The sequence below is a fragment of the Geospiza fortis genome, unplaced genomic scaffold (genome assembly GCF_000277835.1).
Source record: "Geospiza fortis unplaced genomic scaffold, GeoFor_1.0 scaffold55, whole genome shotgun sequence".
Classification (NCBI taxonomy): Eukaryota; Metazoa; Chordata; class Aves; order Passeriformes; family Thraupidae; genus Geospiza; species Geospiza fortis.
Window position 1 is genome coordinate 12,514,444 of NW_005054308.1, and position 27,163 is coordinate 12,541,606.

The 27,163-nt window shown below is 39.7% G+C and overlaps 1 protein-coding gene across 1 annotated transcript in view; it reads left to right on the forward strand.

The window, feature by feature from the left end:
• The window catches only part of KDM3B (lysine demethylase 3B), a 50,502-nt gene extending 26,063 nt beyond the window's left edge, over nt 1-24,439 (forward strand). Inside the window, exons 14-25 of the mRNA XM_031055237.1 lie at nt 360-487; nt 1,146-1,425; nt 2,368-2,624; nt 6,206-6,472; nt 14,442-14,613; nt 17,631-17,721; nt 17,808-17,938; nt 19,259-19,378; nt 19,864-20,003; nt 20,337-20,513; nt 21,001-21,135; nt 23,084-24,439. Of these exons, the coding sequence (XP_030911097.1) occupies nt 360-487; nt 1,146-1,425; nt 2,368-2,624; nt 6,206-6,472; nt 14,442-14,613; nt 17,631-17,721; nt 17,808-17,938; nt 19,259-19,378; nt 19,864-20,003; nt 20,337-20,513; nt 21,001-21,135; nt 23,084-23,164 (1,979 nt within the window). The 3' untranslated portion in view covers nt 23,165-24,439. The remainder of the gene's footprint in view (nt 1-359; nt 488-1,145; nt 1,426-2,367; nt 2,625-6,205; nt 6,473-14,441; nt 14,614-17,630; nt 17,722-17,807; nt 17,939-19,258; nt 19,379-19,863; nt 20,004-20,336; nt 20,514-21,000; nt 21,136-23,083) is intronic.
• The last annotated feature ends 2,724 nt before the right edge of the window (nt 24,440-27,163 follow it).

The window sequence follows — 27,163 nt, forward strand, 5'->3', positions numbered from 1 at the left end:
GACAGAGGTGAATACCTGTGTTCCAGATCCTTTCAGCATTGCTTCAAGGGTTATATAGCTTCTTGTGGTGGTGTAAAGTCACCTCATTGCAGTATCATTGGACCCTACATGGAATAGTAGAAGCAGATGATTATCCGTAGGATTTGCCAGGTTCGACAGCCTCTCAGTGACATTGTGAAGGCAGTGTTAGCGCTGTTCGCCACACTCTACTGATCAGGGACAATGTCTTGTTATATAGCATGTGACCTTAAAGATACTTTGCGGTAATACTAAAAAAAACCCACTTCTTTGAAGATATAGTTTTGGCCTTTTTTTAGATTTCTTTGCATGTGATATTCAAGATCTAACTTCATTTACAGCACTTTACAATATTGGAGACATGGTTCATGCAGCACGAGGCAAATGGGGTATTAAGGCCAATTGTCCATGTATTAACAGACAGAACAAATCAGTGTTGAGACCAGCTGTCACTAATGGAATATCACAGGTATGTAATTTGAAGCTGAAATTACCTTGTTCGACATTTACATTTTAAAGATCTATTAGGTTGTTAGATCCGTTAAGCTAATCTGTTGTGAAACAGGAATTTTGCTTTCTCCATATGTACTCTGAGGGTAGCAAAAGTCTTCTGGGTCGCTTTTTAGGGACACGAATTGCATCTGTTATCTACCAAGCAAGATATTATTTGGGGTAATACTCTTATGTAGAAATTGGGGAGGAAGTCATTAATATTGATGCTGTATTTTAAAACAAACCACTATGAGTAGCTTGCAACATGTGTTTTTATTTTGTTGTGCTTCCTGAAGGAATGTAGAGCAGTTTTGTAACTATCAGCACAAAAAATCCTCCTGTAATTAAAAAAAAACAGAAAGAAAAGGAAGGAAATCAAAAAGATTGGGCTTATGTTAAAAGATGTCTAAAAGATGACATGGTAAGAATTCACATCACAGTGCAAAGGTGAATACACGCAGATAAAGAAGCTCCTGTATTCTGCTAAGCATAAATGAATTTTACTGTGAGCTTATAGCAAATGGAAAAAGAAAAACAACTGACAAAATCAGATGCATTGGATATTGAAAATGTCTCCAAGTTGAACTCTTCCCTTTATTCAACATTTAGCAGTTTTTTTATATTTTTTGTTTTAGCTTCCAACTGTAAATCCTAGTGCATCAGTCTCTGGAAATGAGAATGCCTTTTCCACTGGAGCAGGGACAGCAGGAGTGGGGCAAGTAGAAATGGACACTGTACCAAAATCTGAAGCAACTGACAGTAGGATAGAAGAAACTGCAAAAGCAGAGACATTACCAACCAATAACACTGGGGAAGTAAAGACTAACAGACCACTTTGTCCAGAAACAGCTCCATCGTCAGCTTTACACTGGCTTGCAGATTTAGCAACGCAAAAAGCAAAAGAGGAAACAAAAGGTGAGCAGAAGAAATGCCCTCTGGGGTTGCAATTAAAAGATAAATGATAACATACTGTTTGATTGCTATACTTTGTGAGAGTGTCTAGCCCTAAACAGAAAAGAAAAAGGTAAGTTTTCTTCCTTTGCGTCTTAGAACCAGTTTTGTTCTACAGGCTTAGAAAAGTGCAAAACTGGAAAGATGATACAACTGCAGACAGTACTGTCTCACAGTTTATTTCTGTGCCAGGTTGTGTATTTATTTTCTCAGAAGCTGATATCCTGATGTAAAATGATAGTAATTTATTTCAGATGCGGCTTTGTCACTTTATAACTGTTGAAGTAAATACAGCTCTTTTGTGTGCTATGTGAAGAATGTACTTCCAAGGAACTGAGACTAGAGTCCAGTTGGAGAGTTAGATGAAAGCTTAGAGCATCTCTAATACTCAGTAGTTGGAATGTATACACTTCCTAGAAGTCAGAGGTAATGTGACTAACGCAGGATTTATTCCTGTCCATATGTCTAGAAGGGACTACTTTACATATTGATGTTAAATGTTGATGAATCACTTGCAAGTTTTGCAGGTCACTGTAATATTTTGTCTACCATTAAAATCTGAAATATTTAAAATCAAAACATTAATTCAGAAAGTCAGAGAAATGTTTTTTTCACTGAATCCATTAAAAAGTTGTGTTTACATGTGTCAGATCTTTGATCAGATCTATTGTGCTGTTCAAAACCATAGCAGCATATGAAGGGCAAAATCTATGTGAAGTATCTTTGATGCTCGTTGAGGTGCCTCATTCACTGTTACAGTGGTAATTTATTGCTACCACAAGATTCTGTTAATATCCTATTTAATGCAAGAGGAAATAATTTCAGAAAACTTTGTGATCGTTTTAACTTTGCCTCTTGGGGATTTTTTTCTCTCCCCTCCCTGTAATGTTTATATTTATCTTGCAGAATCAGGATCACTGAGATCAGTGCTTAATAAAGAATCCCATTCACCCTTTGGATTAGATTCCTTCAACTCCAGTACAAAGGTTTCCCCGCTAACCCCAAAGCTGTTTAATAGCCTCTTGTTGGGCCCAGTGACATCTAGCAACAAAGCTGAAGGCTCCAGCCTCAGAGATCTGCTACACACAGGGCCAGGAAAGCTTCCTCAGGTCCCATCAGACACAGGAATCCCCTTTCCTCCAGTCTTTTCTGCAGCTTCTACGGTAAATAATTTTGTATTCCTTCAATGATATCTGTTCTAGGGAAGGATTTTCATCTAAATGCTTTTATAGTATTCTACTCTTGAATGTTGAAACAAATGTAATGCCTCACCAAAACTCACCACCCCACAAATTTGTAGAGAATTTTCATGCTAATTTTTAGTTTTAGTGTACTACTGCTGAGAGGAGGCTATTCTCTTCAAGAGACCAAGAAAGTGGGTTAAATACAGTCTATAACTTGTTTTTGTTTAAATACAGCCTATAACTTGATAATCAGAATCCCTGCAAAGTTCACATTAAATTTCACATCTTTAAAAATATTGTAAGAGCATACCACAGAAAAAAAGACAAAAACTTCAGAGTAAACCAGTTCCTTAAACTTATGTATACTTGAAAGGCATTTGAGCTAGAATATACTTGGCCAGGATCTGCTGCTCCACCTGCATCACTACAAATCTATGGGGCCTGATGGGATTAATCCAAGAATCTTCAGAGAGCTGCTGATGTCATCACAAAGCCTCTCTCAATGAGTTTCTTGTGGTCTTGGGAGTCTGGAGTGGTCCCAGCTGACTGGAAGCTGGCAAATGTTGTCCTGATTTCCTAAACGGGCAAAAAGCAGTACCACGGAAACCACAGGCGTGTCAGTCTCACTTAAGTGTCCAGTAAAATAATGGAAAATATTATTCTGGGAAGTATTTGAAAACATCTGGAATGCAATGCCGTCATTGGTCACTGCCAGCAGTGTGGGCGGAAAGTCCTACTTGTTGAATGTGATTTCCTTCTATGATGGCACCACCTCATTCATCAGGGAAAGCCAGTAGATGTCATCTTTCTGGAAGTAAATTTTTGATGATGTCTCTCTAAATATCCTTCTGGACAAAATGTCCAGCAGACAGCTGAATAGCCACATTTGGACAACATGCTCAGGCCCAGGGTGGGATTCTTAGCGTGTCCTATGGAGGGCCAGGAGTTGGACTCTATGATTGTGATGGGTCGCTTCCAACTTAGCATATTCTATGGTTCTGTGATTCTGTGAGTTTAAGGTGTAGTTGCTATTTCTGAATGCCTTTTCTGGAATGAGGATACTTTAATCTATTTTGGAAGAAATAACTTTGAAAAAAACCCTGAACATACCAATGCTATTTGGAGTGGTTAGAAGCATTTCGTTTGAGGAGAAGGATAAATTCTGTGGGATTTATCAACACTTAGCTCTTTTTGGTGCATACTTTCTCCAAAAGCTTAGGCAGATAGAGTAAGAAGGAAGATGAAATGGCTTGTCTCATAGTGGATTTTTTTTTTAACTCTCTGACAGGCAGGCCGGCTGGCCAGCACCTCGATAATAGTTCATCTTGGTTGGTTTTGGGAGAGGGAACTGTACGTGAAAATATGATGCTGCTACAGCAAAGTGAATCCAAGAATACTTCTGCCTCTCATCACTGAGTACAGGCAAAGAAATTGTGGTCACTTGTTTTAAAGCAACTTATTCCTTCAAGGCTTGAGATAGCCTGTCTGAACTTGTATCCCTGTCCTGGCAACTCTATGCATTGTCTCACCACATCTAATCAGATGTATTGTGTAATGTGTTTTTTCACTTTCCTGGCTTCTGATCTTCACTGAGTAATTTAGATTTTAAGAACTTATGGAGACCTCTGGTCCATCTCCTGACCTGAATGTCTGGATGCTTCATATAGAATGAACAAAGCAAACCTGAGAAACATGTGTGTTACTCAAATTGAGAGAAGCAAGACTGCTGCTCATGGAGAGAATCATCTTGATCTTTCTGGAGCATTGATAGTCTGTTGTGAAAAATAATAAGCATTATCTTTAATAATTAAGCTGCATATTATCTATCTTATAGCCTCTAGCGAGTCAGAGTAATGGTACATTTTTAAGACCATCCAAAGTGGATGATGTTACGATCTAGTCTTATTTGGGTAAGATGGGCTGTAGAAAACTAACATAATTCCAGGCAGCACTAGAGAGTGGAATCAGACTAGCAGTGAGGTAGTGCCTGTTAAAGGAGCCCAGGGTCCTGGAGGACAACAAGCTGCACCTGGGCCAGCACTGCACACCTGCAGCTGCAAAGGTAAACAGTCCTGGGCTGTATCAGGAAGCATACAGCTGAAGCACATCAAGGAATGTGATTATTTCATTCAGCTCCTGTCAGGTTACACCTGGAACACTTTCCAGTTTTGGTTTCCCCGGGTGAAGAATGACAGTGAAAAATTGCGTGGGATCCAGTGAAGGGCCATAAAGAATGATTAAAGCATTGGAGAGCTTGACGCATTCAGAAAGGTTCTAGAAAATGGTTCTCTTCATCCTAGAGAAGAGAATGCTTTGGGGATCTGATCAATCTTACAATTTCTAAAAGATGCTTGTAGGGAATATGGAGGTACTCATTTCATAAAGATGCATGGTTAACAGGGCAAGGGGCAATACAAGTTTCTTTTAGGAGAAATTCTATGTGGGTCTAAGGAAAAATTCTCCCTTTACACTCAAAGAGTGGAATAGGCTGCCCTAAGAAGTGAATTAATCTCCTTTCCTGTGAAGTTAAAGTTGGCATGACCCAGCCCAGGGGAACAGAACCTAATTTCAACAGAAATTTACACCAGATGATCTCTAGAACTTCTGTTGGACTGAGACTCTTCTACAATTCCATAAGTATTTTTTACTGAATTAATATATTCAGTAATGAATAATGTTATGTTTTAGATTGATCGCTCTATATATGGTGAATTCATCTATTGAACTTTAGTTTTTAAGATAATGGGACTTTTTGGGAGGGAGGAGAGAGTGGTGTTGATTGGTTTGCTATGTTTGTTTTGTTTTTCACTTGCATGAGAAGGTTTTTTCTACCAGAGATCTTTCACTGCTCTGCCTCCTCCCACAAATGTGTGAAACAAGGTCCAATAAGTGTTTATCTTCTGTTGAATATATGAAATTTACTTAGTGTCTTAAGTATTTTGCTATAAGCAAGGCCTATAGGCAGGGTTTTTATTTTTTTAAGTTAAAGCGAAATTTTAATATTGTGTTGATAATGAATTTTAAACACCCCTTGAGTTTTAAATGTCCCTTGAGGAGCATGGCTACCAGAACCAGAGAGTCTCTCTACTGGTGGTTCCACTAACATACAGGAAGCACTTTCTCCTTTCTCTGTCCGTGTTTACTTAGTGTTCGCATATGTGAACAGCTTATGTGTCCCAAGGTTGAATTCACTTCCTTAGTAATGGGATGAGGAAAATGGGGAAATGGAGTTGAGATATTAATGAAGTTGGGAAAACTATGAACTATTTTTACAATCAAGGTAGCTGAATTTAGATCATTAAAGTTTTCTATTTTATGTCTGCATAATATTTTTATAGGTAGCCTTTAACTGGTTATTTTAACCTCTACCATTGTAAAACAGAGCCATAGCCATTTCTGTTCTGTTTTGTTGGATACATGTCTGTCTCTGAGCCAGTTTGTTTCTGATGCATGTTTTCCTGGTAGCAAGGTGTCTGTGCTAAAGTCTGAAGGAGAGCAGATATACCTTAATACTTATACTGTTGCAAGACTAAACTTACTTCTGGATTTACGTCTTCTAGGGGGTCAAAGGTAAAGCCAGCCTGCCAAACTTCTTGGACCATATCATTGCTTCTGTGGTGGAAAATAAGAAGACGTCTGATGCTGCAAAACGAGCTAGTAATTTAGCTGACACACAGAAAGAGGTGAAGGAAATGGTAATGGGATTGAATGTGCTGGATCCACACACTTCCCACTCTTGGCTGTGTGATGGTAGACTTCTTTGCCTTCATGATCCCAGCAATAAAAACAACTGGAAGATCTTCAGGGAATGCTGGAAACAAGGCCAGGTGGGTGATAAGTATCCAACCCTTCCTGCTTATTGGTGTCCTGAAATTGCAGTCTGTACATTGGTAAAAACAGTCTATTCAAACTTTGGCTCCTGAATGAGTATGGTGAATGAGTATTTTAACTGTATCTTTATAAAGAGGGGACACAGCAGCCCTGTTCACTTTATGCTATATTTATTTGGGTCCATGTCCTCTTGCATGTTGAGCTTTTCTCAGCTTACCATCATGAGTGTTTGCTGTGACAGCCCTTTTAGTTGTGGTGTGCTTTGGGCTGAAAGTCCTCTGCTCTGCTACAGCCCAGTAGAGAATCCACTCTGATATTCTGAGTGCACCTTAGCATCTACCCCACACTTGATGCTTTATAGCCTCAGGGAAAGATGCGTTTCCTTCCAGCTACAGTGTGTACAAGAGTGAAAAGGCTGCATGCAATAATCTACTGAATTTTGGATGTACTTGGTAGAGTGTCTCACCCTGAGCCCTACAGCCAGTGGGAACCCAAGTATTATTGTGGACTCAGCAACTCATGCATGGAGCACTCTCGTGGATTGTCTGAGGTGCCATCAAGCAGTTAGGCCTTCAGACAACAGACTATACCTTAGACCTGCTCTCAGCGCAGCCACTTTTTCAGATGTCAGTCTGTAGTGCTGCAGCTTAGACTTCTCCAGAGGGACAGTAAGATCAGCCTGGTCTGACAACCTGAATCTTAAAAAATGGATGAGTAGTTGCTGCTGCAGAGAAGCATACCCACAGCTCTAAAGGAGGATAATGGCCATTGCTGTTCAAACTGTATTCTTGGCACTTGGTTCTGCAGCTGCCTCTGACACAGTTACCTTCACTAACTACTCAGAATTGAGACCATTAGTGCTAGACCGTTAGGTCCATCATCATCTTTTCTGGAGAAGTGCTTGTTGTCGGATAGTTTATGTTACAGTGCTAATGCGCTTGGCAGTCATATTCCATGCTTATTTGTGGTTTTTCACAAGACGCTGAGGTGTGGTGGAGAACAGGCTGCATATACCTCTTTTGGCACTCAGAGTCTACTCCTGACAGAAGCAGAGTACTTTTCATTTAAATGTAGTCCCATGGAACTGCACATTCTCTGGGTTGCCTGGGCACAAGCACAGCTAGCATATAGCTGTGAGAACTGCAAAGATGGCTGTTGTGCCACAGGCCTCATTTCTGTTCATGATTCCTCTGGCCAGCTCCTAATAGTTGGGAGGAAGGTACTGTGCAGCACACCCTCGCTTGTCTGACTAGAAACTTCACTGCCAGCTTCCCACTAAGTGCAGTTGCCTTCCTGTCCTGACTTTTTTGGGGTACATAGGAATCTCTTTTTTTAAATTTATTTTATTTTTCATCCTGTTATATTTTTCTGATTTATGAGAGATTTCAGATCATTCTTTTGCAGTGCTGTGGTGTCCATCATCTGCTTTTCTTTGCTAAGAGCTTCTTAGTTTCTGGTTAGCATACTTTGATAATTTTCTCAACACTTTCTGTCAGGAAATACTACTGCCTCTCCTAGGAGGATCCTAAACATCATGGGAATGCCTACAAAAAATGTGCTTGTCAGTTTCTTTGCCAATGAGACTGGTTAATCACCATGTGCAACATGCTGCTTGTGACCATGGGGTTCTTGACTGGCAATGAGTCTTGAGAGACTGCTTAGGGAGTCTAGAGATGTGATTATGAATCTTGTGTCCGATGTGTAGCTTGCAGTGTGCAGTGCCATCCAAGTTGGTGTACACCCTGAGGCTCTGGCTACAATTGCCATGCTCGTGGACCTGTAAAATAGCAGGTACTTTGTGACCTGCTATTTTAGCCTGCCCCCAAGGTATGCTATTGATGCTTCCAGACCATTTTATCATTCAGAGGACCCCTTGAATAGGAACAGACTGGGCAAGTCCTTTGCTCATTCAGCAATCCTCAAGGTGGTGTTGCAGTCATTGGAGTTTCCCGTTGAAATGAGAAAAGGAATTGAACAACCTCCCTTGTTCCTGCATAAGAGAGACCATGTGACCCAGGCAGGTGTTACTGTCTCAACAAGGGTATTTTAAAAAGAATTTCTTCAAGCAGAGACTCTCTGAAGAAACTGTTCTCTGTCGCTGTACTTCCTTGGCTTACATCCTCCTGTAAATCCCAGCTGTACTTTTAAAAGTGAAGTGAAAGAACATTAATTCTACCACTATCCCCCAAATCCCCTTCCTGTTTTGTGTTTTGGGAAAGGTTATTTGGAAAAAAACCCTTAGCTACCCTCCCCAGCACAATAAATGCACACTGTACACTAGGTCTGTGCCATATGAAGATGTTGGGTATGATGGCATCCCAAATTGTTAAAAAAGAAAATTCTTTTCCCTTAACGCTTAGATAATAATGGCACTCTTTCAGTGTCACTCAAAAAGAGCAACATTTTTTGAGTCCTTCATCTTAGAAATTGTCAGAAACTAGTTAAACTTTGTCTTAACCCAGAATTCACTGAGACCGTAAGAGTAATTCTTGAAGTTGTTTTTAAAGAGCATTTTTTTCTCCTGAAAATGGTTTTTACTCATCTGGGTATACTGTTAGTATCCTCATCCTATAGCAACCTGGTATTTTCTGACTTTTTCTGACTTTCCATGTTAGGATTTCTCTTTTTTGAGACACTGAAAATACGGTACGGTACTGGGGCTTTTTGTTTTGTTTTGGGTTTTTTTGGGTTTTTTTGTTATTTTTATCTCCCTGTAGTTTGAGAGCAGATTTGGCAGGAGATGTCTACCAGGCAAGTCCACTGTCATTTTATCTAGGAGCCCTATCTGTGTTATTCACTAGAGAGAATTTTTTTTTTTTCCACTGCAAATTTGCTGCTTAATAGCCAGAAGTGTTCTACTAAGTTAAGCAGTTTGGTTGTTTTGGGGTTTCTTTTAATTGCTGTTTACAAATGGTCAAGTGAATACAGCAGGGATCAAAATGTCATTATTTTTCCACACTGAAGACAGCTGGTTTAGCTATCAGCTTAAAGTCTGCCAGGCAACGCTTTCTACACATCCTGTGAAAGGTACTGTGAAAAGTTATTTTACTCATAGGTGATTCCTAGTGTTTGTTGTAGAATATGCTTAAACTTTTTAATTGCCCTAATGTTACTATTTTTGCTGGGATGAGGGAGTATATTCAGATTTGAGTTTGCTGTATTTGGTTTGTTATCTTAGGGAGGTTTGCTGCTTGTCAGGGTGTCACATTTGGGACATAGTGGGAAGACTACCAAAGCTTATCTGTCCCTCAAACACGTGCCCTCTGCCTCTTTTCCATATTGGCACTCAGAGTTCTACTGGGGAGACCGGGACAGTATCAAAAGTGGCTGTATGGCTCTGGAAGTGTTAATCAAGGCCGTGGAGCCCTCATGGTTTTCTTACTCCTGCCAGTGAAGGGTAGGGGAGTGGACAGATCCTGCATGTCAACCATGGTTTGCACAGCCAGTTTTAACCAAGAGGGTTTTGTGATCATGGGAACTTCTTTGAGGATTGAGGGTTGTGTGGAAGAGATAGGATCCATCTAAGCAAAAAAAAAAAAAAAAAAAACAAAAACAAAATTAAATAAACAAGTAAAAAATCCCGACAACCCTCACACCAAAAGAACCCAAAACTGAGCACTTGACTCGGTGGGGAAGTAGCTGTGAATGTATTGAGGGCTGTAAAGAGTGCCCCAGGGATCTTTGCCAACAGGCAAACCTTATGAGAAAAGCTATAAGCAGGAACAAGGAATGGAGAGTATGACCAGTGATATCAAGGAAGGAATTGATTGATTTGGCAAGAAAGCAGTGTGAGGTGATGTGAACAGGGATAATCCCGTACTCAAGAAACAAAGGATGAAAGATGTCCACCTCAAGTATATGCATGTAAGTAAGGATCTGTGTGCATCACAGCATTGTGAAGAAAGCTCTCACACTGTTTCTGGGAAATCAGCATGACTAGATGTCTTTCTGAAGTACCTGTACACTAATGCATGCAGCACATTGAACAAAGAGGAGGAATTAATGTGCAGTTGCACAGCTGTGATCTCATTGGTATGACAAAGTGGTGTGATAGCTCATGCAACTGTAGTATGGGAAGGAATAGGTAGAAGCTATTCAGGAAGGACAATGCAGGAATGACAAGCCAGGAAAGTAAGCAGGGAGCATTGCTGTTTTTGTGAGGAAGAACCTAGAATGCTTGAAATTGTGTAGGAACTGATGATGAGCCATCCAAGAACTTAGGGGCCAGGATTATTGAGCAGCAGTTATGGACACCATTATGGCAAGTATCTGCTACAGACCAGCTGACCATAAAAACGTGATAAGGCCTCAGAAAACTGGAGCAAACCCTGTGTTCACATTTCCTGGGCCTCATGGGACCACCCTGATACCTGCTGGAGGAACAACACAACAGGTCAGAAGGAGTCCTGAAGTGCATTGATGTCAATGTTCTGAGACAGCTGATCAAGGAAACAGCTAGGGAAGGGCGCTCGTTCTGGACCTTGTGCTTTCACACAAGGAAGAACTGGTGGTTGATGTGGAGATATGGGGCACCTTTGGCTGCAGTGACTATTAGATGGTGGCATTCAGGGCAAGATTCTGAGAGGAGGGAGCAAAACAAAAAATCATGATCACAAATTTGGGCTTTGGGAGAGCAGGCTTTTGCCTTTTCAGATACTTGCTTGGAAGAATCCCGTGGGGATATGGTCATGAAGAGAAAAGGAGCTCAGGAATACTGGTTGAATCATGCTTAACCTGCCTTGTAGCCTTCTGTGATGATATGACTGGCTTGGTACATGAAAGGAAAGTAGTGGATGTTTTTTGTCTTAACTTTAATAAAGGCTTTTTACGCTGTCATAATGTCATCAAAGTGACTTGGTAAGTGAACAGTGTGATGGACTTAAAACTGACTGAAATGCCATGTGTGAGAGCACTATCACTAGTGGTATATCATAGAGGGTCACTTCTGCAGTGAGTAGTACTTGTCGTGTCATTAGTGACCTAGATGGGGTAGGGTTCATACAGCCTTAGCAAGTTTACAGGCAATACAAAACTAGGAGGAATGACAGATACAGCAGATGGTTTCTGCTGCTATTCAGAGGGTCTGAACAGGCTGGAGAATTGGACCGAGAAGAATCTAGTGATGTTCAGCAAGGGAAAATGTAATGTCCTGTACATCAAGGAAGAATAAAACCCTACAGCAGCTGCTGAGAAGCAACCATTTGGAAGGTAGCTTTGCCTGGAAGAATCTTGGGGTCCCAGTGGGCAAGGGAGTGACTGTGAGCCAAGAATGTGTCCTCATGACAAAGAGGGTTGTCAGCAAGTCAAAAGAAGTGATGGTTCCTCTTACTGTGTTCAGTTCTGGGCTCCCCAATTTTGAAGGCGGGGCGGGGGACCCCCAGTGAAGGGTCACAAAGATGATGAAGGGACTAGAGCATCACTTAGCTGAAGAGAGGCTGAGCAAGTTAGGACTGTTCAGCCTAGAGAAAAGGAGGCTCAGGAGAGTGTGGGGAGGAAATCATAAGAGGGAGCCAGGCCCTTCTTGTCAGTGCCCACTGACAGAAGTGGGAGTGGGTGCAGAAAGTTCAGCCTCAACACAAGAAAATACTCTTTTTTGGTGTGAGGGTAGTCTAAATGTTTCTGTGGGTTTTTTTGCTTTTTTTCATTCCCCATTCCCCCGAAATCCACAGGAGTAAAGTAAACAACCCCTTTTTGTTTTCTTAAATCTCACTCATCTGAAGTTGAGGTTTCATTGCTGCCTTCTAGAACTTAATGGCTGTGTTGTATTTGAAAACCAAGGCCATTTCCATTATCCCCAGACTTGGGATTTTTACATTCATTTCTGAGTCAGTAGTTGTCCTCCCTTAGGGACTAAAATCAAAACGAGGCCTTTTAGAGGCTATTGGACAATACAAAAGAAGCAGCAGTTGATTACTGGAGTGTGTTTAAGCAGCATAACTTTGAAGTTGCTTGTATATAGCTCTGTAGGTATCTTTGCCTAGGACACTGATATTACATCTGGGGTCATGTGTGCTTCTCAGGGTTGTGCAGAGCTCTTCATGTGAATAAACCAAGACCCACTATCACTATACATTGTTAATGTATAGGGCACAACTTGGAATTAATTCAAACTTGCATAGCCATGGGAACTGCCATTTGAACTAAAGCTTTTCAGGTGGGAATAGTTCATGTGCAAGTTCACTTTATACCCTCTTCATTTTCTCTCAAGTTTGGCAACTCTCTTTTGAGATGGCAGGGTGAGAGGAACTAAAAAGTTTTGGCAGTGTTGGGAGGTTTGTCTGGTATAACTTTCCCAATTGTCAGTTTAGCAAATGCTTTGAGGTTAATTTAAATAATTAATTAATTAAAGCATTTTAAATGCTTTTATGGGGAGAGGCTACTGAAATATCTGTTTGGTATACATGTACATCATTAGCCTAAGCATCTTAAAACCCCTTTTGCAAGTGAGCAGCCTTTTCTCCACTACTTGGTTTTGTCCTACAGAGTTAATGTTGATCCGTGATTATACATAAATAACAAGTGAAATAGTTAAACAATTCATATTAAAATACAAAAATTTCACATGAGAAGGCTTTACTACAAATGCTGTTTCTAGTGGTAGTTGCATGTGTGCCTAAGAAAAAGGTCAGGTGGTGGGATTCTCCACCTACTCTACTGCCACAGGTGGATTGACCCTGTCTGGCTGCCAAACCCCTCTACCCAGCTGCTTTCTCACTCCCCCTTCTCAACAGAACACGGGAAGAAAATCAGGTGAAGAAGTTTTTGGGTCAAGATAAAGCCAGGGAGATCCCTTAGGGATTGCTGTCATGGGCAAAAGAGGTTTAATTTGTGATAAAGGAGCTGAATTTATTGCAAATTAAAAAGAGAGTAGGCTGGGAGAGAAGAAAGACAAATCAGTAAACACCTTACCTCTCCTCACCCGCTTCAACTTTTTCCTAAAGACTCCACTTTACTCTCTCATCTCTGACTATTCTACCTCCTTCCTGCAGGGGGGATGATGGGGGTCGTGGTCAGTTCACAACACAGTGTCTGCTGCCCTTTCCTCCTCACACTTTCCTGCTGCTTCCTCTGTGTGGAGTTCCTCTCACAGGATAGTGTCCTTCACAAATGACTCTAACATGAGTTGTCTCCATGGGCTGCTCCAGTGTGGGTCCCTAGTGGGCAGTTTTTGCCAGAAAGTTTGCTTATAAGTGGGATTCTCCCTACGGCTTCTGCCAAAACCTGCTCCAGCATGGGCTCTCCATGGACTTCCTCCAGTAAATATCCCTCTGCTGCAGTGGATCCTCTGTAGACTGCAGGTGGATCTCTGCTTCACCGTGGTCCTCCACAGGTTGCAGGGGACAGCCTGCCTCACCATGCTCTTCAATGGGCTGCGAGCACTGCCTCCATCACTGACCTTGGTGCATGCAGAGCTGTTTCTCTCCCTCCCTCCTGCCTGCCATCCGTGTGTTGCGTGTCCCCCGTATCTCTCTCTCTCTCTCTCTCTCTGTCTCTGTCTCTGTCTCACACACACACACGCGCGCGCGCATGTGTCATCTGTGGAGAACTTTTTACCCTTTCTCATTATTACAGAGAATGCTACCAGCATCAGTTGTGGGCTCAGCTTTTGCCGGTGATGGGTCTGTTGAGCCCGGTGGAACCATCTGTGTCCACCATGGGGCAGCTCCCAGCCTCCTCTGACAGAGCTTATACCTGCTGCCAACACCTTGCCATGGAGACCTAATGCACTTGCCTCGGCAAGTCTAATCCAACGCCACTTCTAAGGCAACTGCACATGGCGTGGAACTGAAGTTTGCTTTGACTCTGGTTATTTGCTTGATGCACAAAAGCCAGACATGATGAAAATAGATTTGTGATGTCTTTTATATGGTGGTAGCCAGGAGTCTTGGCTCTCTTGAGAAAGTTTGGCTGCATATGTAAGATAATTGGTTATGGTGGAGTAAGCATTCATCTTTGTATTCTCAGCCCGTGCTGGTATCTGGTGTCCATAAGAAGTTGAAGTCAGAACTTTGGAAACCAGAAGCTTTCAGCCTGGAATTTGGAGATCAAGATGTAGATTTGGTGAACTGCAGGAACTGTGCCATAATTTCAGACGTGAAAGTGCGTGACTTCTGGGATGGCTTTGAGATAATATCTAGTAAGTAATATTTATGGCTGACTAGTTTGACTGAGCAGTCTGTCTTGTTATCTTCAACTCTTAATTTTCCACCTATTTTCCTAAAAAATAAATGAAGAAAAAATCTGAATACCTATCAGTCTCATCCAAAGAAGCCATTGCTCCTTATATGTAGCACACCCTGGAAAATGCTTTATTGGTGGAGATTAGGGCAGGACTGTCCAAGAGAACTGTCTGTACTGCAGTGTGTTGGTATGCGTAACTTTCATGTGTCAAAAAATGCTCAATTTCATGGGAAACTGCCTGTTTGTTTGTTTGTTTTAACTTTTCGCAGTGAAATTAATCCTCAGGTACCATTTTTAAGAAAGTAAGTAGTGTGTCTGCCTTTGCTCTCCTTTCAACCTCAGTTTTTATTGTAAAACTAAAGGGAACCTGCTCTCCTAAAACAGACGGAGACTTTCGATATGAAAATTTGGATTTGGTGGAATACATCAGTCAAGTAAATCTGACATACAAATGCAAATTTATATCTATTATGAATAGCAATGCTATATGCGTGCCTCACATGATAACACATTATTTAATGCTCAAGGTCTTTGAGAAAACCTTCTGTCAAATGTGGATGGGGAAACTAACCAACTAAAATTTCTGAGGACATAATAGGTCAGGTTAAAGAGCTTCTGACAAGCTGAGTGCTCCATTTTAGATTGTGTATACCTAGATCTGGTACAGGTGTTAGAGCTGTAAAAGTTCATTGCAGTATTGCTGATTTTAGAGTTGTATATAAAATGTTTTCTGTATTTATTGCTGTGTGCATATTGCAGAAATGGTGAACTGTTGGGTGACTTAATGGAATGTTCATTCAGCAGTCAACAAAATTATAGATTTGCAGACCAAGAATATTCCTTTCCTAGTAATTTTCCAATCAATAAACTCCCTGCTTTTGACTTGTTTTTTTATATGGTTAGTACAGAGTGTTGTATTTTGTACTGTTAAATTTCATACTGGTTTTGTTATTAATCAGAAATAAATGGCCTTGGAGGATATAATGGTGTGGTCTTTGTGTATTGACAGTAATTGGGAAAGTTCACAAACTCTTCACTTTTGTGCTGGAGTCATGAATGAAAATAGTGAATTTGTATGGTCAAGTTATCTTTGAGAAATGTTACTTGCAGTTTGTCTCCAGACAGATATGCTTCTTTCAGCAAAATCACCTTTGTCTTTTCTTTTAGACGAAGCCTTTACCACACTATACATGAGAAATATTAATGACCTAGGTTGGAAAACCTTATCACTCTTGATAGTTTCTTTTAAATACATTTTATTTAGAGTTTCTTCAGCCATGTTCAGTCCCTAGGATAGAGGAATATTATTTGCTGCTAGTCCAGATATTTCACATTCTAATTCTTACGAAAACTGTTGGTAGATTACCTAATGTCTCTGACTTCTCTGCATTACATGAACTCTAAATTTTTTAAATATGTGGCTGGCTCCTGCCCTCACATTAAGTTACCAAGGAGATGTAGAACAGCCACTGACTTTGGAGGTGTTATTGAGATTATTCTATATGATACTTTAATTAATTTCAATCTTTTGCTGTTTCTTTTAATATTTTTGGGCTCAAAGTGGACTTTTGAAAGGTCTGACTTTTTGTTTTGATCCTTCTTACACCTGCTTTTCTTTGCTGATATTTTCTGGGGTTTGTCCAGTTTCATGTAATTTGTCAGATCTGTATGTTATCATCCAAGTAGTTCTTTACTCCGTCCTTTCTGAATAGCCTCCCTACAAACTGGATCTTGTTTAGATCAAAGAGCCTTCACGAATTCAAAATCTTGAATATGGGAAGTTGTGAAACATCTTGAAATTCAAGTCCTTGAGCTTTTCAGTTCGCTCTCTTCTCTAAAATCTGTAGCTTATCAAAGTTTATCTTTAAATCAGTCACTTCAGTCGCTACGTATCTGCGGTTCTTAATTCCTTTTAATTTCAATAAAATATTTTTTTATATTGCAAACTCGGGCTGTCTTCTGTAGCCTGTTGATATGTAACACCGATGCGATTCACAGATCTCCAAGTCCTAATTTCTTAGATATGCTTTCTCTTCTGATGCTGTCAGGAGCTCTGCTAGATCTGTTTGGCTGACAATTCTCAGTAAGGTAGGAAGCAGTGAAGGGTGTTACTCTCTGGGGAAATGGGGATGCTAAATTCTTAAGACTGCTGTACACCTAGTTTTTTAATTGGTGGCTTCATGTAGAGTTGTGAAAAATCTGGTAGAAGAGTGAGCTATGGTTTTCTCTAAATGTTACAGTGAGTTCTCTGCTACTTTCGTACCACTTCCAGATAGACTCTCTTAGCCCTAAGATCTGAGGTAGAACAGCAGTTGATATGGTCAGTACTGTCATAGCATACATCCACTGTTGCATATGTAATGCCATCTTTCTGTGCTGCTCAGTTTCTGTTTCCAGTCAGGACTTGTGTAAAACTCCTAAAGTGAAGAACAAATGTTTGGTTTTGGCACTCTGATAATTTGAGTTCCTCCAGCAAAGAAGAATTAAAGGAAACTAATGGCTATCTTCCTTTGTGACCACCTGCTCTTTAGCTTTTTTGAATGTAGTGTATGATGGTTTCTTGCTTTACACTGAAGTTAGGATTGATTTCAGAACAAGAACCAATAACTTTAATTTTATAGAAGTACCACTTCTCTTGAAATTAATGATAAAACTCCCACAGACTTTGGTAAAAGGAGTAGGGAAGAATGTTTTGGAAAGGCTTTTGAAGCTTAATAAAAACTATTCTGAAACTTAGCAGCTGTGCAAGATCTGTCAAACTTCTGCTGTCAGTGATTATATCTGTGTATGTATACTTATATAGTTGTTAAACTGTTGTTGATCATACTATGATATTGCGTGGAAGCCCAAAACAAAACCAGGATCCATTTTGCTGTGCATTGTAAGAGGTACAAAAACCCTTGCAGCTTTAACAAGGTAGTGGGCTGTGGTAAAAAGATACTGCATGAAGAAATCTTAATTTGTTTCTTGCAGAACGGCTCAGGTCAGATGATGGTCAGCCAATGGTGCTAAAGTTAAAGGATTGGCCTCCAGGGGAGGACTTCAGAGATATGATGCCTACAAGGTAAGTAACCTTTAGTATCAGTGCTGACAGGACTGCTGTAGGTGCTACAGGAGGATAACCTGCCTTTGTCTGTCTTTATTCTCTAGGTTTGAGGACTTGATGGAAAATCTTCCTCTTCCTGAATATACCAAGAGAGATGGCAGACTGAATTTGGCTTCTAGGCTGCCAAGCTACTTTGTCCGTCCTGACTTGGGTCCTAAAATGTACAATGCGTATGGTATGTGAGTATAGGTCTGCAGATACTGGTTTTTGTGACTCTTTATTACACTTAGGGCAAATACAAGGCTGTGGTGTTACACAAGGCTGTGGCTGTGGCAAAACACAGTGCTTATCCTAGAGCCTGCTATTTCTTTTTTTTCATTTAGTCCTGCAAATCTATTCTTACATTAGCTCTCTCTCTGTCAGATGTGCCCTTTTCTGCTTTGTGTATCCAAGAGATGTACATACAGTAAGTTAAGTTTGCAAACAATTATTAATACATATAACAGGCATAATACCGATACAGGGTTCAAGGAAAAGTTAGTATGTTTTTGAGAGCAACTGAAGTATTTAAGGGGAAAATTACCCACCTTCTGGGGACTTTGACCTGTTTCTGGTCTGTTATGATAGGTGCTGTTCAGTGGGTTGAGTTCCTAACTTCAGAAGCTTGTATTTTAAACAGAAAATAGATAAATACGATGGTGATCCTGAAAACTCTTGTGGACGCACGCTTCTGTTACTGTTTGGTGATACAAAGATTTTTTTTTTTTTTTCAAATATTCTGGTTCCCTGCCATGTTCCTTGCTAGAGATGGTTAAGCAGAGGTGGAAAGAGAGGGTGCTATTGAAAGGCCAGAGGAAAAAAAAGGGAACATGTTAATAAGAAGGTCAGAGAGTTAAGAAGCAAACATTTGAAGTCTTTCTCCATTACTTACAGTCACTTGAGAGACACATAAGTTCCTTCAACATGCAAAGGTACAAGCACTTGAGTCTGCAGGTGTTTCTCCTTACTGAATTGTAATCTGAATTGTTAATGATGAGTTGATCACTAACTGCTGTGAATTCAGCTGGTCATGGATTTTACAGATAGTATGAGAAAATAAAAAACGTCTGGAGGCTTGTACTTCTAATAGACCATTGACTTGCTGCACACAGTAGGATGCTAATGCCATTTAAAGCAGTTCTCTCTTTCCTCCAAGCATAGGAAGACTTGTTTTGTGCTTATGATAGCTGAATTCTCTAGTACGGGCTGTATAAAAGACTCTCAGAGAGAAAATTGTAAAGTACAAGTTATGGCTTTGGTGTTAAAATGCTTGTTTTCTCATGACTTGGGTAAACTAGGTTTGCTTCTGTTTTCCTGTAAAATAAAAATATTAGTTATCAGTAAACTTCTAACTTATGCTACACATGACATGAATATACCTGTTTCAGTTGCTGTTTGACTTTGTTTTCTGCTCTCATTACCATACAAAGTTAGCTTTTTAAACGGGTTTTTCAGCTAGGTTATTTCTGTAAGAGATTGGTCACAGAATTTTATTTTATTTTGCACTCTGTTATAGGCTTAATTACTGCAGAAGACAGACGAGTTGGTACCACAAACCTGCACTTGGATGTGTCTGATGCTGTTAACGTCATGGTGTATGTTGGGATTCCCATTGGGGAAGGGAGCCATGATGATGGTAATGCTTAAGGAAAGCTGTTTTCTGTACAGTAAAAATCAATTGTGTTTGTAAGAAGAGTATCTTTTATTGTTTAAGCTTGTCATTTCTATGATACATAATTCAAATATACAAGGCAGTTTGCAACATTTGCAGCACGTAATTAAAAGTGCAGTAATGCTTCATTAGTTTCCAACTGTGGGAGCAGCAGAGTTTTGCTAGAAATTAGGTACATTCCTGAAGAAAAGAGAAGAAAGAGTAGCTTACTCCCCTTTCTTCTCCTTCTATTTGAATAATTGTAGCTTAGTTTAAATTCAAGACTGAGCTTTGTGATTAGCTGTCATTTGACACATTCACTGAATTCTGTTAAAATGAAGCTTGATGGGCTTAGAAAGGGTACTATACGATGCAACAGTTGCAGTGTGACTGAATTTAGGAGCTCAAAATGCTCCTTCCTCTTCTCTGTGTCAAAAAATGAGCAGTTTTTACATGGATTCCCCTTTCAGAGGTTCTGAAAACAATTGATGAGGGAGATGCTGATGACGTAACAAAGCAGCGAATCCATGAAGGAAGAGAGAAACCTGGAGCATTGTGGCACATCTATGCTGCCAAGGATGCTGAAAAGATACGGGAACTTCTCCGGAAGGTATGCTGGTTGCAAAGAAAGCTTGAGCTTACAGGGTTCATTGACTAGCTTGCTTATAGCAGCTGAATGATTCAAATTGCTATCAACATCAAGTGTGTAGGTATTGCACTTCTCTCTTTGAGGGCACTGATAGTTACTATGTTCACAGGTTTGCAGCGTGGTCTGGAATCTTCATACTAATGCATGTTGCTGTTTAAGACCTAAATGACCTTGATGAAAATCATGTTCTACCTTGAAATAGCTTGTTAAATTTTTAGATACAGACCATTTTGTGAGCCAGCAATATCAAGGTGCTGTGTCATGGTTTCCTTCCACCCCATATCTTGGCCCTAGGTTGGAGAAGAACAAGGCCAAGAAAATCCTCCAGATCATGACCCCATTCATGACCAAAGCTGGTACTTGGACCAGACCTTACGTAAGAGACTATATGATGAGTATGGTGTGCAAGGCTGGGCAATAGTACAGTTCCTTGGCGATGCCGTGTTCATTCCTGCAGGTGCTCCCCATCAGGTAAATATACCAACTCTAGGCCATATTGACAGATAGAATTGAATTGGAGGCACAACAGCTGGAGTTTTAAAATAACTGGTAATTGATATTGCACACTTAAGGTTTCTTTTTCTACATATGCAGTTCTTACATTACTAAAAGTTATGTAAATATCTGAATGATGTGTACATAACTGATGAAATTACAGGCGGGAAGAAAACTGGGATGAATGGAGGGAAAGCATTTCTGTGTAGTGAAACTTCAGCCAAGGAAACCAAATTCAAAGGTTAAGAGAACTTGCTTTAGGGAACACTAATATATATGGGAGAACAGGAAACCTGTTAGATGTCATGTATTTTGTTCTCATTTTACTATTAGATACAACTCTGTCAGTTTCTGCTTTTGATGAGTAAATGTAGCAGAGCCTAAATATGTGGGGGGGGTTCTAGGGGTTTGGTTTTTGTTGTTGTTGATGTTTATATATCAGTCATTTGATATGGATTTTTAGGTCCATAATTTGTACAGCTGCATTAAAGTGGCAGAAGATTTTGTATCTCCTGAACATGTGAAGCACTGCTTCCGTCTGACCCAGGAGTTCAGGCATCTGTCTAATACTCATACAAACCATGAGGATAAATTGCAGGTAACCATTTTATGTCAGTAAACATTAAATACATCCTGTGTTTGGCCAGCTTACTTCAGTCCTAGAAATGTATCTCTAAGGAAAGAGTAACGACTTCCCACAAATCTGGAGGTTCTCATTTGATAGGTACGTTACTTAAAAATTAAGTACTTCTGTCTACAGTATTATGTAAACAAAAATTAGTAATAGACTTCTGCATTCCACAGAACTTTCCTCCATTAGATTAATGCATGCATTGGTATTAATAAGTTTTTTGAATGGCTGCATCCTAATGACAACAGAGTAGACCAGAAGAAAAAAAAAAATCTTAAAAAGGAAAGAGAAGTGCTTTGTTTTGAAGAGAGATGTTTTTTTGACCAAGTACTCTTACATTTGTTTCTTTATTGCCTAAAGGAAAACTCCTCTGAAAGCGAATGGCTTATTTAAGTCAGAGATATGGTTTAGTGATGGACTTGGCAGTGTTAGCTGTGTGGTTGGATTCGATGATCTTAAAGGTCTTATCCAACATATGTTAGTCCTAAAATTAAATGTGATTTGGCTTGAGGAACCGTGACTGCTTCAACTAATAATTATGCACAGAACATAATAGATACACAAGGACACTGGATGTAAGACAGTAAGTTGTACAGAGAGAAGACCACACGATATTGTGTTGGATTTTGTCTGATGCTTCTGAAGCAACTTTAGTAACTGCTCCGTTTGCAGATTTTGTTGTCAGCATTTTTTGTGTATCAGTAATTACACGTATGTGAAAGGAAGGAGGGTCGAGATCTGCAGAATGATTGTCCTCATCGAAGTACACAGTATATGGTCACTCTCCAGAATGTCACCCAAGGATGTCAGAATCTACAATGTTAATTGTCGCATACGAATTCAGTGAAAGTTTGCTATAAATTTCTGTGTGAATTTTCATGGGATTATAAAGGAAAGCAGAAGTAGTATCAACTCTCATTCTGACATCTAACACTGTACCTCTTCAGCTGTGATGATATAAATGCAGAAATGTTTCTGTAAATTAAGAGGTTGCAAATGAATAATGCTTATTATTAAAAAAAACAAGAAAAGTGCAACTCAGTAATCCTGTGAAAAGGAATACTGGTTGTATTTGTCTCCATCTTTTTTAAAAAAAAAATGTCATTTTTAATGTATATTTTTATATAAACCTCTGTCTATATTTTTATGTATTAAAATACACAGAGACAATAACAGCTGCATAAATTATACCAAATATGAGGTCACATGTACATCAGGAAAAGATGATGGTGGTTGCCAGTTAGTTGAGCAAGTGCAATTGAGCTACTCAGGAGGTGAAACTGTTCTGTTCAGCACCTGGAAACAGATTTCAAATAAACTTAGATCAGAAAAAATCAGAAACTAGACAGAACTTTGATTCTTAAATAGGTAACTGTGAAAAATATAGCAGTGAGTACTAATGGATTTCTCATCTTGGGCTTGTCTTTCTGCAAGATTCACAAATTTGAAGTATTTCTAGCCTCCATGCAAAGACAACAAAATGATTTGTTGCATCATACTAGTTTTCATAGGATTAAACCATATCATTTTCTTGCAGATTTTAGATTTGATTCATGTGAGTCTCTAAGTGACTTCGATCACAAGGACTTTTTCAAAATAAACTAATATATATATATAACTTTGTACTGCACTTCCTCCTAGCTCTCACAAGAGAAGGAATTATCTTAAAACAACACAAGTAAACATATGTTGCTGGGTGACCAGAAAATGAGTTAATAAATCAGTGCAGGTGTCTAAGATACTTGTCATCTGTGACAGTTAAAATTTGTGCTGTTGGTATTCTGAAGCAAAACAGTATATATTTTATGTATACTTGCCAACTATTACAAATTCAGCTGTAAAAGCTGATTGCACAGCTATGTAAGACTCTCCTTGTTAGTCTGTAGAAGTTGATTTTTCTTTTTTCCTGTTGCAGGTGAAGAACATTATCTACCATGCAGTGAAAGATGCTGTTGGCACACTGAAAGCTCATGAATCTAAACTAGCTAGATCGTAGGAATTGCTAATTCCAAATGCCCTGTCAAGTAGGCCTTTTGCTCACGGTATATACAGGGACTGCACACGACTTCCTCTGCAGGAGCAAAAGCTTCTCACTGGGAGCTGGTGTGGTCAGTATTACACTCTTCAGCCACTGTTTTCTACGCTGCCTCAACACTGAAGGTCTAATGGAAGGTCGCACTCTTAAATGCAGAATTACAGATTCTAAAAGGTGCCATATCCCTTTGCTGTGGCCTTTTGCAAATTGAAAGAACATGGAAACCACTTGGTGTTCCTGCATATTATGATCAAAAATGGTAGAAAGTGTGTGGATGTTTTTTTCCCTCATGCCTACTTAGTCTCCACAAAGTTAGACAGAACGTGCTGGAGGTGGGTTGTCCTACTGCAGACTTGGTTGATAACTGCTGAAAGAATGTGACCAACAGTAGCCCAACTGCGGAAATGCAAACAAACTCCCTGTGTGAGATACTGGCCGAGGAAAAGGATAAAGCTATTCTCTGCACTCCCATTCTTCTAGCTGTTTCTCTATACACTGTAGAGTTGCAGAACTAAAGGGAGAACCCACTTTTTTTCCCCCAGGGAGACTCCAGAAATAAGAGAATTGTGTATTTAGTGAAAAAATAGGTTTGTAGTGAAACAGTTAATATTTCATGAAAGTAGATATTTTTAGTATTTTTGAAGTACCACAATTGTTCCTGGATTTTCAAGGAAAGGTGTATTACATTTAGTCTTCCTTTCAATAAAATCAAGAAGTGATTTTTAAAAAGCAGTCCAAAATAGCACAAAAACAGCCAAAGGAGAATTGAATAGAAATTGACATCCCACCTCCCTTGCCCATATTACCTCACCTATCTTCCCCCCTCTCTCTACGCCACCCTGCTTCCTCAGAATGAAAAGTAAAAAGGAGTATAAACTCTGTTCTCACAAGGAGATGTTGTACATCTCTCCCTGCACTGGTGACTGCAGGCAATATTCACCCAATACCAGTGCTACCTGAAAACATCCATAAAACATATATCCTTTCCAAAGTGAAGGAGAAGTTAACTTTTGGTGTCAACTTTGTCCAGAACTATTTTAAGTAAAATGTTCCTGCTTGATAGAACTGTATTCAGAATTTACTAATGTCAGCATTGATGCAATGGATTTCATTGTCCAGGTACATGGGGAAATGTATTGACCTTATCTCCAGCTGTACTGTAGTGCCACTTGCAGGCCTGTTAATATGTTCACGGTTATTTCATTTTTTAAAAAATAAAAGTCATTTACTGTAACAGCCTGGGCAGTTTTCTTCATACCTGTACACTGATCTTCCTGCCTTGAGGTTGTCTCAGCCTCTGCCCCTGGTAGTGTAGGCTGCCTGCTAATTTTGACCTGCTGTACTTGGCCAGAAGGCTCATGTGGTTTAGCCTGGCATCCCAAGTATGTGCTGGGAGCACACCAAGCTGCCTGCTAATTTTTGATTCTTCGAGGTAGTTTGGGTAGAGGATTAGTCTTGTCATAAAAAACATCTCTTGTACTGTGCTTCCTGTCTCTATCTTCCCAGCAGGTCCAGAGATGCCCTCTCTACTGGAGATATGGATGGGGTGGTAAAAGTTACGTGGTTTCTGACCTTGGAGGTTGTGATGGCAGCAGCAGTTCTGTTCACTGACATGTGGCATTCTAGCAGCTTCTCAGTTTGGTTATTAGGTGCAAAGTCCAGTCACAGGCTTTTGCTGCCTCATACCCTTGCAGCTGTCCTGTGAATATGGGCTAATTTATCTGCTGGAGATAAAAAGGGTTATTCCAGATGCATGAATCATTCAGCTTCACTGTATTCTGTTGTGTACAATTTCTTGTGCACATCTGTTGTACTCTGTGCATACAGATTAATTATAGCTGAGATGTTTCCCTCATTTCTGTGTGTATTTGTGTGTATAAGCATTAGAATTGGATAAAGATCGAAAAGGTAGAGACTTGGCTATATCTTAATACAGTAGCATGAGTAATTTTGAATCCAGTGATCTACAATAAGGGTTTTGCGTCTCATTCTAAACCTTTGTTTAGTTTGAGTCTATCAAGTACTGCTTCTGTCTCTTGAATTTTCTTTTTTACTAATCATGGAGTACAATCAACCTGAAGCAATATTCAGCCAAAATCAGAGGGATTACTAAAATTAAGAAATACCATAGAATCATAAAATGGCCTACGTTGGAAGAGATCTCAAGGATCATCAAATTGTTCTGACATATCACACAGAGATTATACCACAAGTAGCCAGCCAAAGTGGTTATAAAATTGACTTAAGACATAAAATCAGTAGTTTTTATCACAGTATTTTCTAGATCAAGATTTTAAGGGGCAGCTGGTATGTTACATAGAATGTAAGCAGATTAAAGCAGACATCATAAAATCAGGGGTTTTAGCAGAGGGAGAATAAAAACTTGAGTTACATGACTTAATATAGTTTGCTGCAGTCATCACACTTATTCTATCTAATGTTCTCTTGCCATTACTAAATGGAGGAGCATGAGACAGTGGGCAGCACCATTTTTGAATATGGGCTTTAAACTCTGATGTCTTTTAGCCAATGTCCTCTGTAACTACAGACAAGATGAAGCAAGAATTCAGGAATATATGGCTGTTGGCCTGCCCTAGTGAATTTAGATTGCATTCACAATACTGAAAGTTGGTGTGTACTCAGCCGTGTAAAGGTGTAATGTCCCCAGCCTGAAGATTTCACTTCTTTTCAAGCAAAAGCCTCCCTTTTCTTGATAATGAATAAAAGTGTAGCAGCATGCAAGGTTTAATTTTACAAAACCTAAATCTTTACTCTGATGCAACTGTACCAGGCAACATAAATATAGGAAAAAATAAGTACCTAACACATCTAAAGTTATGTTCCGTGTGTTGTTTCTGTGAAAGATTCTTGGACAGCCTTTTGTAAAACCTGAAGGTGTGGAATCAGAATTGGAGCAGTGAAGTTCGATGCTAAGCAGTAACTGGAATTTACCTACAATCCAAATAAGATAAAAGAAGTTACGAGGCATGAATATTATCTAAAACTATTGCTCCCCTGTATGTATAATTTCCTTCTTCCTCACTCCTGATGGCCCTTTGATAGCTCTGAGCTTCTACAGTTGAGGTATTGTTTGAGGTGTATGACACACTAGTGATTTATTCATGTATCAACCACACCTTGTAAGCATTGATTCAGTGGAAAATGATTGTGAAACTACACAGCATGTGAGTGAAGCATAGCATAGAAGGAGATGTTGACAGTGCATCTTCCCAGTTCTGGTTACAGTAATGAATCTTATCTTCCAACTGTCAACTTCAGTGTTTCCCCAAACTTACCCCAATAGCTGGTATGCATGCCAATGCCTGCTTGTGTTTACTATCTTCCAGTGCATCTCAGAATCTAAAATCAGCCCACAGCTTCTTTCCTCTCAATTGGCGGTGTCTTAAAGATTCCTATTCTCAACTTTTGAAGAAGAGCTGCACGTTCCCACCATGTATTTGAAAAATAACCAGGCAGAAATCATCTTACTTTCCTCTCTTATGTCCCTCATTCCCCTGCCTTGCAGCGGAGCTTTTTATTTTTCTCTGCCTTTATATAGTCTAATAGGAAAATGGTAATATAAGTTCCAAGAGCTGGATACAACAAAATACAGCTGTTTCCTCTAGGAAGGTATCTTCTAAAAGAACAGCTTTCAGTCGCAAAGCAAAACTGTTAAAGCAATGTTCTCAGAACAATTTCCAGCTCTTACAGCGTCATTTTTGGCTGTCAGCTTGCACTTTTTCTGTTTTCTTTACTTCTTTCAACTTTTGATACTCTTCCAATACAATCTGCACTTTTATGCTTCAGAGAGGGTTCCCATTGTGTTCTTCCACTAAACTTGTATTCCCAAGACCCATATTTAGTCTGCTAAACTTTTCCAGAGGGAATCCTATATTCTTGAGCCGTGATGAATTGCTGTTTCTTCATCATTGCAGCTTCTGCCTGAACCTCAGCTTCAGC